The following is a 14,935-nucleotide window of genomic DNA, read 5'->3' as shown; positions in this document are numbered from 1 at the left end:
CTATACCTCACTGAGGTCTACACTGTAACTGCTCTCTTCGCTGTCAGCTTTTAGTTAAGGCCTGAAATAACATCTGGCATGTAACTGAAAGAGATGGCATAGAGAGCATAAAGGAAGCTATAGAGCTTCTTGTAAGTAACATGTAAATAAACACCTAATTTAAAAAACACTCCTCATTTCTTGGCAGGAACATGCCCAGGGTTTCTTGTGGGAGATGTGCCTATGAAAAGCAAACCTCTAGACAGAGAAAGCATCCCAGTGGAAGGATGGGCGGAAAGGTAACTGTACAAAGACTGTGACTAAAAATGAAAATGAAACTCTGTTTTTTCCACAGGCAGGAGACAGTGGGCTCTTTGTAAAGCTTACTGCAATGCCCTACAGTGTTTGCCAGTCCTAATATTCCACAGAAACTTATTTTGAAAGTCTGCTCAGCTGCAGGGCAAAGGAGAAATACTATCAGTGACCTGCAGGCTGCAGGGAACTGCTGCTTTTATAGTAAATCATGTGCATGCAGATGTTGTCTTTGAGTAACCTAACCTGATTACTGATTATCAAAGCTTTTACAAATATTAATGAAGATTGTCATCTGTGTGTGTGTGTGTGTGTGTGTGTGTGTGTTTCACTGGGCTAGGAAATGATGTAACGTGCCTTCACTTGCCATAAAGTCCAGGAATGCCAATTTTTTTGTAGAGATGGAAAGCAAAACTGATGACAGGGAAGGAAAAGTTGGGGTGGTTTCTTTCTCCCTTTTTTCCAATCCTACAGTAATTAGTACCCACCTTCAGTGTCATACTTCTTACAGGAAGTTCCTTCCTCCTCCCCCACAAACATCCTTCAGGTCATTACTATCCCATTAGTGTGATTGCAGATGACAGTTCGGCACATTTACCTCAATAAGTCTCTCAAACATGTGAGCCAGTGGCAGGAAGGAAATGAGGCAGTCATCTTGGTTGGGGAAAATTACTTTCTGCAGGACACACAAGAGACACAGTAAAATGAGTTAAAGATGCTATTTTGACACAGAAACTCGGCTTTTCAAGAATTTGTGTGGACGAGAAAATGAACACATTGCAACCAGGCTAATGAATCACTGAGCAAAAGACCATAAACGACTGGGGGATAGGTGTGAAACATTTCCTGAGCATAGGTTCAGAGAGGAGAGGGTGACTTACATCTGTTACTTTAAGGAAGCCTGAGAAATCAGCTACCACGTTTCCATGGGTGAGCATGACTCCTTTTGGGTTTCCTGTTTGAACAGAAGGAAAAAAACCTATAATGAAATTGCCCAACAGATTTCACAACACATTCCCTCACTAGGAGCACACAGTCATCCAAGTGAACACCAAAGGAATTCGGCTTGGAAAGAAAGACCTGGTTCAGCAGAATTTTATTTATGACTTGGAAGCCAGAAACGAGTCGTGTTAACACAGCATCTTATACATTAGGTTATTAAACAGAATCCAGTATTATGAATATTGCAAAAACACATGCCAGTCTGCACAAACCATGCAAACTGCATGGTTTATTTCTAAAGCATATAGAAATAATTACATCACAGTTTCAACCTCAACTTCTCCTATTTTTTTCCTCCTCTCTTGGCATTTCCTAATAAGCACTGAAAAAACAGTACTCTCTCTTACTGTAATGCCCTCTTAATCTTATTCTCATTCCCAGTCCTTCCTTCACAAATTTAAAGAGTGGTTATTAGAAACTAAGGTTCCTCTTTCTGAGATGTCAGCTGACTCAAACAGCTGTAAGCAATCTTGTACGCTCAGTATAGACTAGATGTCGCAACAGCGCGGGAGGGAATTCTCAAGAAACGGAGAGTGATGTGAGGAAAACGAATCCTCTGCTGGAGTGCCTGCATGTGTTTGTCATTATCGCCAGCAGGAGGCAGGATTTTCAACAGACCGTGGATGTGGGAGCTGCAATTTGCAATCTGACACTAGTGGGTCCTCACATGACCCTGTTTTTGTTCCCTCCTACTGTTGGTTTAAGTGGTCGATGGTGCTGTGGGGTGAAGCTTCTGAAAACGGAGCATTGTGGCCTAAGCCATGACATTTATGTAATGAAGGAGGTTGGGGAGGGGAATGGGTTAATGATTCTCTCACTACTGGATTCTTGTGCTGCAATGAAGAACCTGCGTTTACAGTAAATGATACAGTTCAAAGTAAAGTAAATAGAAATTGCACAACACGAGTTACAATAAACTGCACTGTGGACTGACTTTAATAACTTACCAGCATCATGTCTCCTGTACACCTTTCTCTTTAAGGCTTTGAAAACATCACTGCTTTGAATAATTTTAGCGCTTTAAGTGTTTAAACAATACTATGTGAAAGCATCTAAAGTTAGTTAGTTTAGGCATTTTGAAAGGCCAACACTGTTTTATTTTTATATTTATTATTCGCGTGGCTTATAAGCAGCACCGAGCACTGTGAGTGCTTTTAATGTAAGCATTCTTGATCCCAGTTGGAACTGTCACACTCCTCATATTCACCACAGGCAGTGGCACATGCTTTGCACTCAGAAAGCTCTTAGAAAACACAAGACTTGTGGTTTATGTGTAAACCTCCCTGCCGTGCAATAAGTCCGAATAGATGAACCTTATTTGTTTGTTTGTTTTTTAACAGGAAAGGTTTGAAAAAGCGCTACCTGTGACCTGCTGCTGCTTCTGGAGTCACTGGCCAACACAGTTTGATGAGAATACAAATCCTATGTGCTTCTTACTTAATAATGGAGTATTTTTATATCACAAACTGCAAATGTGACACATATGATATTTCTATAACATCAGAAACATTTACTACCTGTGGTTCCACTGGTGAAACACACAATAGACAAGTCATCTGGGGATGGTGGCTGTGAAGAAAAAAACAACAACATAACACTGTCAGATGACATGCAGGTTGTCATGAGATCAACTTCTACCTCTTGCAGCTTCCTCAACAGCAAGCTGAACCAATGCATGTGAGTCTAGAAAACAAACATTTCCATATGTTAATCCTTTTTTGTTTGGGTGGGGGGCTTTTTTTGCCTTTGTGCACCTGGTAATTGCCCTCAGGGTGGATTTGTAGCCAGGCACCCAGCCCTTTACGGCATCTGTTTTGCATGCTCAACCCAGTTGTGCCCTCACTCTCTCTAATTTTGAACAAAAGGCAAAAACTAGCTTGACTGGTCAATACCTGTTAGCCAGAGGGCTGGTGCTTGCGTGTCAGTGTTCAAATTTTTACCTGTCAACACTAAGTACATGAAAAGCTGTCAGAGCTGTTATGATACATACACAGATACATCCAACAAAAATAGGTTGCTGTCTTCTTGTGTTCATATGTGAACATAACCCATTATTAGACAAATCACCCGACAGACTTAAGTGCAGTTAATCCAAAGGAGATCATGCGATATTTTGTACTAAAAACTTCACTTGTAATCAAAATAAGACATCCTGCAACCATTTTAGCCTCAGTTTTGTGTAAGTTACATAAATGGAGATGCTCGAGCAATGCAGAAGATGATTTAAAATAATTCACGTTGTTTGGAAGTTCTTTTTTTTTTTTTTAAGTAGTTCCTGATCACTGCAGGTTTTTAGTCAGCTTTGGCAGAGGCTGGTGAGCTGCCATCTTTGTTGTTTTGATTGGGAAAAGTGTTAATTTGGCATAATGTTTGTACATTTAAGAATACTGGCTAACGATGACTTCGATAAAAATATTCACCATGCTCACCAAGGCCTTGGGAAGTGAACTGGACTGATACGGCCATAGCACGCAATCATCATGTGATGCTCGCCAAGCTTTACAAAAGTTGAAGGAGCTTGGAAAGAAAAGCGTCTGGACTTCTTTAAGTTGCTTGAAGACGTTTCACCTCTCATCCGAGAAGCTTCTTCAGTTCTAAGGTCAAATGGTGGAGAGTCCCAGATATAAACCTAGTGGGAGTATCACTGATGATCCTCTAATCGCCTGAGCCAAGGTGTGAAAACGGGTGTAGGTCACAATCAGCCAAGGTTTCGGATGAACTCACTATGTAACCTAGTCCCACCCTATCATGTGAGTTCCTGAGGTCAGAAGGCCCAGGATGTGAGTGGGCGTTAAGGCGTCTGGAAAGGGATCTCAAAACTGGATTATAGATGGCAGACAGTTGGTGTCGTAAACCACAGCCTCTGATGGCCTTTAGATGCAGATGGACCGCCGAATCTTGTCCCGTCGAGGTGGCTTTATAGGCACAACATAGAAGATCCACCTCAACGTGACCTTTGTCCTGTATCTAAAGGACAAAGGTCACTCCTTTGAGGACACCAATGTTCACATTTTGGACAGAGAAGATAGATGGTTTCAAAGAGGAGTGAAAGAAGCCATCTATGTCCACTGTGAACAACCACCTTTAAACACAGCGGGAGGACACTCTCATTGGGCTTAAATCTGGGACTCTCCACCATTTGACCTTAGAACTGAAGAAGCTTCTCGGATGAGAGGCGAAACGTCTTCAAGCAACTTACAGAGGTTTTTACAGAAGGTGCTTTTCTTTCCAAGCCCCTTAGACAATGATGACCTGGATGACTGAGAACCTTCACAGACACAAGCTTTACCAAACCAAACTCAGAATTTGACCCATTTTGGTCCACAAACTTTACTAGCATGCCTAAAACCAGTTGTTTTGAAACTATTTTAGAAGTTTTGAACTAGTTACTTACTATAGGCTTTCTGTAGTGATCTCGACCCAGGGCCTGTAAAGAAACAATGTGAAAGCAACTTTAAATCACTGTATAATGCTCTTAAACATTATAGCTTTATTGTGATATCCTATAATATGGACTAATGTCTTCTGAGTTCTGTTGAGGATTTTTCTAAATCCAGGTTGCTACACTGTAAAAGAGCCTGCAGCGGTTACCACAATTAGGCTATAAGCCCCAAGCATTTGCAGCTGTGCATGGCTGAAAAGAAGGAAGTAATAATCAATGTGGGTCATACTGGTATCAAGTCCTTTAAAACTATAGGTCATAGCTGTCAACACTTATGCATTTCTATATGCTTTGTTGCTGAGTTTGTGATTGATATCATCAGCAAACTCATTCAGCCTTTTCATTTCTTGTCACGCATCTAGTAAACGAGATCTGCTGGATGAGGACAACACAAAACAAAGTTATGCATGCTCTACATGAGACTGAGAATGAGATTACATTTTCAGAGACTGCGCTAACCTTCTGCAGCTCACGTACTGCATATATTGCATGATTTATCACTTTGACAAAGCAAGGAACAACACACATATGTTAAAATTCTCTTTGCTGTACAGGATCTGTTTAACATGTCGTTTTATTACGAGCTAATGACACCAAGACTATATATATATATATATATAATAGATTAGCACTCCTCAGTCTAAATAATTGACATATATATGGTGTGCCGTGTCACAGGCATACCAGAGTCCTACATGTCTTACCTCCACTTCTTTAATGGCCTGCACATGGACACCGCAGCCCTTGCCTTGCTCCACGAGGTCAGAGTCAAAGGCGTCCATCAGGATGACTCTTCGCAGGCCGGGGGTCTCCTTCCGCTCCACATTCTCTAAAAGCACCCGAGCTTTATCCATTTTGTCACAGATGACTGTGGAGATGTCAGCTGAAATGAAACAAGCACACAAGAACACACGCTCCCTTGTGTGAACATCATCAAAGTAAGAAATAAAAAGGAACACAAACAAATGTGGAGTTGGAAATCAGTTGGAATTTGGTCACATCTTGAATTTACAAGGGTTCAAAGTAAAAATAATCCCGTTAATCGATTTTAGAGCTATCATTTGGGTCGCTGTAAAATCTTGAATACATATGTTATTTTTAAAGTTATGATGATTTTACTGTTCTAATATATTCTTTTCTTTTTTCAAGCACTAGCTTTTACACCACATGAAATTCCTATCATCTGTTCCTTTGCAACAGAATTACTTATTGTTACAATTACCAAATGTTTTAATGACACATTAGCTTAAATCCAGGAAGTAGCACTGTGTATGAATGTGACAAAGATGCAGTCAGCCACCAGTGAGGGGAGCTCTACTTCTCACACTGATACGAGTTCCTGTTTAAAAAATCCACACACACATGTTCTAATATGTCTCACAATGCCCCACAATTATTAGCCTGCAGACTGACAGCTGTTAAATTTACATTTCCTACTCAAAGCTTGTGAAGTCATTACAGTCTTTGTCATGTTTGTGTTCTTACCAGTGTTTATGATGAACCTTATAGCATCTTGGCCGAGCGTGTCATAAAGGGGAACCACCACCATCGAATATGTGTAGCAAGCCAGCTCTGAGATGATCCACTACAGTCAAACAGAACAAAAATACAAATAAATGAATACAATCTGAGGCCGGACTTTATCCTGCACTTGAAAACCTCAATAACTTTAAGTTCATATACTTAAAATTAGGGCTACACGCAGATTAGACAAAGATTGAGCAAAAAGAGTGCCAGTTACCTCGGGTCTGTTCTGAGCGAACACCCCTATGAACTGATTCGGATTGGGCTGGCATCCCTGGTGCAGAAGGCCTGAGCCCAGATGCTCTGCCCGGGCTGTCACCTATTTAATCGAAGAAAAAAAAAGTGAGAACTGATTGGACCAAGTGGATCAAAACCATACAAATCCTGAGCTAATCTTCCAAGTGAAAAAATAAACTTTGCTCAGCTTCTGGTAGTATTGTGCAATTTAGCTAAATAAACTGACCTCTAATTTTGGAAAAAAGGGAAACCCAACCTTGTGTTAGTCATCTTTCTTTAGTTCGAGAGAGTTAAGAAACACACTTTTATTTTAAAGCAATATTCTGCTGTGTATACTGATGATTCACATTCTACAAATTACCATGATTGTGAAAGACATCACAGTAAATGGGGATTAATACAGTTGTGGAAACTTGCATAATAACACACTTGATTTCGTGTTTCAGCAAAGGTCTAAGGCAAACCTTATTTTCCATTCTAGAAAAAAAAAATTCACAGTGCTTTTTAAGTCTCTCAATGAGTCTGTAAGACAAGTCCAGATTTGCCTGGCTGACATCCTGGAAATTGGAGTGAATGACAAAAAAAAGAAAAAAAAAATTCCACCCACTTTTCTCTTGTAAAATACGATGATGTCACAGATAAACAGGGTGTCGTATATCTCATGTGTATTGTAGATTTTGACATCGCTTTTAACAGAAAATTCCCTCCAGCTACCAGCATTACTTCAGTGACTTTCCAAGAGAGTGTCAGTTTGTCTCTTGTGCTCACAGATTTGTTGGAACCTGAAACTGCTTTACTGGATGATGGGAAGTTTTCAGTTATTCTGCTTTTAATAACTATTTCCACATGTCTCGCCAACTGTGCTGCAATCACTGGCATATCCAAGACACACACACACACACACATAGAAGCGCAGAAGGCGGTGGAAGTGTAATTATTATATACAAACCAGTGCTCATACATGGCCCTGAAGATGCAGCTGAAATCAGCCAGTATAATACAAGTGACCAAGACTTTGTAGTTAATATATTCCCTTTTTTCCCCAGTCAGTTGGTTGATTTTATATTTATAAGAAATAATATCATACCCTTGTATAGCTATCTTAATCTATCTTGGTCCACAGTCATCACTGAGTCATGACATAAGTGATTATATCTCCTGCTCTTGGAACTATCATGCGGGATGGGAGACTGAAATTTTATAATATACAGGACTGGCTGTGGAAAAACGTCTCTACTGCTTACATAAACATGGAATAAATAGAGGAATGTAATTTTTTTTTATTGTTTATGAAAGAAATTAATGAGTAGGATAAAAACTGATTAACTGGTAACCTTGTATCTAAATTTACTGGCAACAAAACAAAGATCCAAAACACAACTCCCAGTCGTATTCTTCTTTGTTACTGTCATGACTAAGTGGGACAAAAATAGTTTAGTTATTTAATTTTTCATATATATATATATAAGTTAAAGCTGTGTATCCAGTTAGCAAGCAGTCAGAGTATAAGAAGTCAATAAAGGGACGTGCTGCTTTTGAAGTGGTGAGCTATTTCACATCAGTGGCCAATCACACCTTACGCCCCTGCAAATGATGTACTCTGCATTTCAGGTCTTCCGAATATAATCATACTTGTATTTTTAGATTGTTTCTGTGTGTCTACATTAAGTATGTGAATTGAAACCTCACCTCCAGGGACAAAGTCTTTAGCTGTGTTGAAGAGTAATATTCTTATTCAGCAACTTATACGAACAACAATAGCACCTCTGCAAAGTAGCTTGCAGCTTTCGTGTGTGCTGTGCAGATTTTGCAGGATGGAAGGTGAACAGCAGTTATAGAGTCAGTCTGCTCTAGCAGGATAGCATCAATCCTTTCTCTTAACGTCTTAGCCAACTTAGGGTGGCAGACATGATAGTGATCTGATCTGAAAAATGCCAGTTAACATCAGACAAAGTAAGTCATAGTGTGGGATCTATTCTTGGACTTAAAGCAGTACTTGCCTATAGCACATATAAAGTAGAAGTGTTGTTTAGCCCAGTCAATATCTATATATAGCAAGGTTTGCAGACTGCAGTTATTTAGTAGCGCTCTTGATGGTACCAAATTTGGTTTTAAGGCAGAGTGGGTGCTACAGAGTCTCTGCAGTGCAAATGCTGCAAATGTCATCTGACTGTAGTCTTACACTGGCACATGACAGACTAGTCTGCACAGTTTATACTGTAGTCAATCAACTGCCATTACAAAGACTGTAATGATTATGTTTGGCATCCGAAGTGTGAGGTGCAGAAAATCATGCTTGAGCAGCTATAATGTATAAAATAGTTCCTATAAATGTTGCTTTATCAGAAGTCTGGAAGCATTTTGTAGCATAAGGATTTGGTACTTTTCCCCTTTGAGGGGTCACCCTGTTTTATTCTCCTCCCAGCTGTTGTTGTTACAGGGAAAAAACATGTCCCCTGAATGGCACGAACCTCCTTATAGGACATCCATTTGTAAGGTTGGTTGGGGAGTCGTGAGCCTAAGCAAGGTCCATCACCTGTTGGACGCAGAAAGGAGACAAACAAATGATTAACTTATGTGACTGGACATAAACATCATTAAGGTTTTTAAATCTAATAGTAATTTAAACACCTCAGGCTCACACCAAGGTGAAAATAACCCTTTCTAATGCAGAAATAATTTCGAGCACACGCATTCTGTAGACATAGATATATACATGAGAACTTGATGATTTTTAAGTTTTGTTTTTTGTTTTTTTTCTCTTGTTATTTCAGTTATATTTGCATGTTCGAAATAAAATCGATCTAATTCTCTAATCTCTGAAATAGTTGTGAAATACCCAGACTGCTTGACTATCACTGCCTTAGACAAACTGACTAAAACAATTCATTTCTACTTCAGACCAACTGATGTCATTTTCTCGTGGCTGTACGATCTGGCCAATTATCGAAGAGCCCACTCTGACAAGTGTGGGGCAGGTGTGGTTTGAGCAATATCTCTGCATTGTGAGTCACTCAATTATGTGTCTTAAACTTGCTGGCCATGAGCCCTGACACTGTTACCGTTAGCAACGATAGCCATCGCCTTGGCAACCACAGGATTCATTTTATCTCCAGCAGCAGAGAAACACTATGATTGGAGGTTTTACAATCAGACCACTGCACTGTCACACTGCGCTGTCTGTATCACACCTCTGTGTGTTTGCATGTGTGGGAAATTTTTACTGCAAGTCTGGCAGCTTAAACATGGTTTGAGTTCAGATCAGATAACTGTATTTCCATTCTTACATTTATAGCCTGCTTTATGTTGTACTGTAGTATGCTACAGATGTTTATTTCATCAGGGTCTCTGGAAAGCTAAAACCCCAAACCAGGTTTTGTATATTGGGCAAATGGAAATCTAATATTGTAATAAGATTAGATCATTTAAAATTATGTTGTAATCAATGTGAAAACAGTGCCAAAACAAAACATCTATTTCATTGTGAGAGCTGTAAGAGCTCATTGCTCTGCTTTGAGGTTTTAAATTTTCATTAACGTTTTACAGTCACGGCTCGTGTTTAGTTTTATTATTTCTTTGTTTAAAGTAACACAATACTAACAACACATAAATAGGGAGACTTTTTGGGCAGTGTGAAAATCTGAGATTATGACAGCCTATGTTATACACTGTAAAATGTATATGGACATATTCTTCATAGTCTTTTTAAAGAGTCTTCGGGTGATTGAAAGACACTTTACAAATTTTATAGGATTAGTAAATACAAGTACAGACAGAAAGGGATGAATGACACTAATATGGCTACATGTCAGTTTTACAAGTGGTATTTAGTGAGATTACGTGTTTTAACGTCTTCTATCATCTGCATTACTTGTTATTAAACCTGTGGTTTATAAAATGTACATGAGAACATGAATGAAAAAAAGAGGTATGACTCTTTATGAGAAAAGCTGAGCAACTCTAGAGGAACAGAGGCTACATTGAAGTCTGAAGCACTTTGAGTGGTCATTAAGAGCACAAAACCTTTATGTAAAGGCCAATCTGCAAGTGCCAGTCCAGTAACGTGGAAAGTTGGCATGCTCCAGCTCTCTCCAGCTTTGTGTATAAATGTTTCCACTTCACATCCTACCCACCAGATATATGCAGTCCTCTCTGGAAAACCTCATACATGGTCTTGGCGTCATCATGGTAATGAGTCAGCAGCTTGGAGGGGTCACCCATCATAGACCTGCGACCCCCATCTTCATGCTGATGCACAGAGAAAGAGCGACAGACAAAGAAAACAGTGCAACACCATCAGTCATTTCTATGGCTTTTTCTTCCCTCTAAATTCTGAGGGTATAAGATCTAATTTTTCTCCCTTGTAAAAACACTGTCAAATAGATACCCGAGCGTGGAGGAGTTTAGGAAGAAATTTGTCTAACTTTTCCTCTAAGAGATAATCCATCTCTTTTGTCAGCTAACAAATGCCTATAAAAATATGTGAGCTGCTAAGCTTCCTCTGTGTTTAGACTGCAGACACATTCTGGATGACTAGAGCTCATTCCCATAAAGAAAACAATAGTAGATGCAAATTCCACTTTGTAAATGAGTCATTTAGCCTGAAAGGACTGAACAGATTAGGCAGCCAGGACTCAAGACACACTGTACACTACATGCTTGTACTGTGGCTTGAGTCACGTATAGGTATATATATATATGTATATGAAAAAAGAGAAAACAAGCCTCTCGAGGTTTCACATTACACTACAACATGATGCTGCAGGGTAAGGCTGGTATTCGGAGGCCTGTGGTGCAAAGTATGGGTGAAAAACCTAGTGTTTGGTTTCACTGGTATGGTGGTTAGTTTAAACCAGTAAAAGGGTTTAAACTAAGGGCACAATTTCCCCTTAGCGCTTCAGTATTAACTAAAAGTCAAGTAGAAGTAGAATTTGTTGGTTGCTCTGTCTTTTAGCTCTCTATTTCCCAAATACAGGAAGTTGCGTAGTGTATGCTTGTGAAGGACTGTGTTTCAATCAAAACAATAAAAACCACACATCTGCTAAAAGCTACAGTACGAGAGTTTTTGGCATATTATGGAAACTGTTACAGTAACAAGGCATGAAAGGCTACTTTCGATGTTTGATTTTGCTTACATTTGTACTACTGTGGTTTCCATTACTGCCTGTTATTAGAAAAGAAGAGGAGGAGATCAGAAGGCCATCTGTCGTAACGAGCTTCAGATGCTTAGAATAACCTGACAGGTATAAGCTAGGGCAAAGAAAACTAAAATACTAGCCTTTATTGTTAGACACAAAGCCTAGTGTCGTCACTGGCTGCTAACAATTGAAGGTGACCTACATGAGTGCATTAAAACAAAACAAAAGAAAATCCACAGAGAGTACTGATCGACCCCATTTTACTGTGAAGGACTAGACTAACATGAAAAATATCTACTACTTGTGCCTGAATGTCCAAACATGTCTATGTTACTGAAAGCATTTGGGAATGCAAAACTTAACGCTTTTATGGATCTGTGAATATCTCACCGGCACTTCCTCAGACTGGTGCAGAAGGCTGCAGGGGGGTTTGATGGGACGGGGTCTGGTGGCTAACCAGTACGCCAGCACAGCTGTCAGAGCGCCGATGCCCACAAGCGTGGAGGTCGGCAGGGAGCGGAAGAACTGACCGAGCTCGTCCATCTCCGGTATCCTCAGGCCACTCATCATCTCCTGGGCCTGCATCTTCTCCATCAGGGTGGAACTCAGCTCTGAAGAAGGGACAAGGCAGTCTTTTACTAATGATTTCTTACAACGCCTTTCAAACCATTATTCATTTTTCTTAAACACTACTTGCTAAGGAGGAGGGTAAATCAATATTTTACTCAATGTTTGGTGGGATCGATTCCCCTGGAATCAAAAGTAATTTAAATCTATTTAGCTGAAATTATGATGTATACTCACCTACAAATCCTTGCTGGTCAATACATTAAGTAATAATTAAAGAAAAATAAGTATGAAGAAATAATTATATTGTAAGTAGTAGCGTAATAGTGTGTAACTTCTGGTATTTCACAGGAAAGGTATAATTATACTGTAACTTTAAGTAGTGTTTCACTTCCTGGAAGCATTTGCAGTTAAATATAATTACATGAAATTTTAGGTAAAACACAATGAGATTGCCTGTAATCCTAGAGGAATCATATATTATTATATGAGCCATATAATAAAGTGCTACTGATTGTTTTGTTTATATGACAAATCAACAATCCTTAAAGCTGGATCAGGTGTTGTAGTGAAGGTTTATACGAACTTAGAGGCTTTACTACTACTGCTGATAAATAACACATATTCTGACACTACATAAATCTTATTTTTTAATGGATTGCGTTCTAAATCTCACTAATAAATGAAAAACTTCTGCTTGTTTCATCCATCAATATCAGATTTGACAGGTGTATTGCTTTCAGATAATCACATTTTTGGGCACTAATCCTTGTTGCTTGCCTGAATTTACCCATAAATTAGTGAAAAAGGCAAACAATACACTAACATGACCTCAAATTTCTGTCTCAAGTCTCTTTCTTCTGCGTCCTTATAATGATGTCAGCAGTTAACGCTGCTTATAGATAAACCGCCACTGACTGCAGTATCTACTTGTTACATATACTAATATGTGCAAGCCTATTCTTTAGTTTTTTTTAAACCAAGGGATGGCATTTATGCTTTTTTTCCCCATTGCATGTGAGGAAAACCCACATGTGCACTTTCCACACAGAATGTCTGCGCTTCAAGGAAAAAAGGAAGAAGGGTTAAAGCAGACAAAACCACTGTCTGGTAGCTGTTAGTAGTCTGCAGCAATAAGCGTAAAAATTAAAGAGGTGTAAAATACTTAATCTTTCACTTTCACAGTCAAGCTGTGAAGCTAAATCTGAATTTTTTAAAAAAAAATTGGTTTGTTTCTTCTTCTTATTCGTCTTCTCCATGTCTCTATGGTCTTTTTTAGAACATTAAAAGTATACTCTCGGGCTTAATGTGAGGTCAAATGCCAGTTTGTTAACGAATCTCTATATAATATCTATTCAGTTACCTAAAACCAAACAGGAGTATTTATTTTTCAGATTAAATCAAGGTCTTGTGAATCACAGCTTCTCAAACACGCATGAAACTATACAAATTTTTATTGAGTGCTAGTTCTAGACTTTTTCATATTTCACATAACAGTTCACATTTCATAGCACAGAAAAGAAAGCCTTGCTCAGGATGTGATCATGTAAGCTCTTTAACAACTTCACATGTGAACCAGCTTCCTAAGATGAAGACTGAGACATTTAAAACACAACTAGAAAATTAATCCCTCCCACTAATTTCTCAGACTTGTTTCCATCACTTTATGACAGGTTTTTGTGGCTATACGTGGGCATATTTGACCTCGCTACTCCTTCACCGAAGCGAAATGACCTGAAACACTTAATTTATACTCAAAAGCTGGTGTTTGAGGGGTCTCACCCCCACATTTCTCATTTTTACTGTAAAAGAAGGCCAGGAGAGATTATCTATACTGATGACTAGAAAGGACAGCGGTTAAACCGTAGTGGAATAGTTGCACAGTCATACACACACACACACACACATATCAAGAAATACATAATTTATCCAAGGGGGCGGCTGGCTGTAGTGCTGAGTGGGGAGGGGGTTTCCTTCCCTCCCCTAGGACATGAGTCAGAGACAGCACCATCTGATCGAATGAACTGTCGGGGCAGTGCTACAATTAACAGCCAATCAGACACTTCCTGTCTCTCACTCTCATGCATGTCTCTCTCCCGACATGCACAGACACAAACACCAACAGACAATGAAGCTGGTAAGTATAAATACATCAGGTCGTGGGAACGCTGACTTCCTCATTCACCTGTCATTTTAGAGCGGAACCACTATTCTGTGCACTAAACTACTAAAGTGAGGCGGAATCACATGAACCCACATGATGCTTTAAAAACTTTCCAAAAATTAGCTGAATTTAGAAGACATAAAATAACTATCGTCTTTTTCTATTTATCCAAAATAGTAAAAATACAAAGGGAGAAAAGTAAATAATGGGCTTATTGCATCTGGCCACATGATCCTGACACTATCCCCTGAATAGCCTGACTTGAGAGTGCATTTTAAAAACCTCGTCTACACTGGAGGGTACACAGTCCAGATTATGAAGCAATGAATCTTTTATCTATTTCTGCAAATTTAAACGTAAGAAGAAAAAAAAAGTGTGAATCAGCCAAATATCCACTTAGTGTTTGCATAATGCACATTTCCATTGGGTTGCTAAATTCCCATCAAAGAGATATCATCTATAGGTGTTACACCCGATGAGTCACGCTGGCTGCAATCATTTCAAAAGGCCGATGACGGAAAACAAAACTGACAGTCAAAATTTCAAAAGTAACACCTAATACCCGTTGTG

The 14,935-nt window shown here is 39.3% G+C and overlaps 1 protein-coding gene across 3 annotated transcripts in view; it reads right to left on the bottom strand.

Moving 5' to 3' along the window:
- Positions 1–14,935, bottom strand: part of acsl6 (acyl-CoA synthetase long chain family member 6) — a 35,618-nt gene that overhangs the window by 10,546 nt on the left and 10,137 nt on the right. For all 3 annotated transcript variants that reach the window (XM_040032263.1, XM_040032261.1, XM_040032262.1), the window contains exons 2-11: positions 12,025–12,245; positions 10,630–10,744; positions 8,968–9,032; positions 6,477–6,578; positions 6,221–6,320; positions 5,440–5,618; positions 4,688–4,720; positions 2,811–2,862; positions 1,173–1,246; positions 890–967 (exon numbers count right to left, since the gene is read on the bottom strand). In XM_040032263.1, the coding sequence (XP_039888197.1) occupies positions 890–967; positions 1,173–1,246; positions 2,811–2,862; positions 4,688–4,720; positions 5,440–5,618; positions 6,221–6,320; positions 6,477–6,578; positions 8,968–9,032; positions 10,630–10,744; positions 12,025–12,228 (1,002 nt within the window). In that variant the 5' untranslated portion in view covers positions 12,229–12,245. The remainder of the gene's footprint in view (positions 1–889; positions 968–1,172; positions 1,247–2,810; positions 2,863–4,687; positions 4,721–5,439; positions 5,619–6,220; positions 6,321–6,476; positions 6,579–8,967; positions 9,033–10,629; positions 10,745–12,024; positions 12,246–14,935) is intronic.

Source organism: Simochromis diagramma, unplaced genomic scaffold (genome assembly GCF_900408965.1).
Source record: "Simochromis diagramma unplaced genomic scaffold, fSimDia1.1 OVJJ01000216.1, whole genome shotgun sequence".
In the NCBI taxonomy this organism is placed as follows: domain Eukaryota; kingdom Metazoa; phylum Chordata; class Actinopteri; order Cichliformes; family Cichlidae; genus Simochromis; species Simochromis diagramma.
This window is presented reverse-complemented; position numbering and strand designations above follow the sequence as displayed.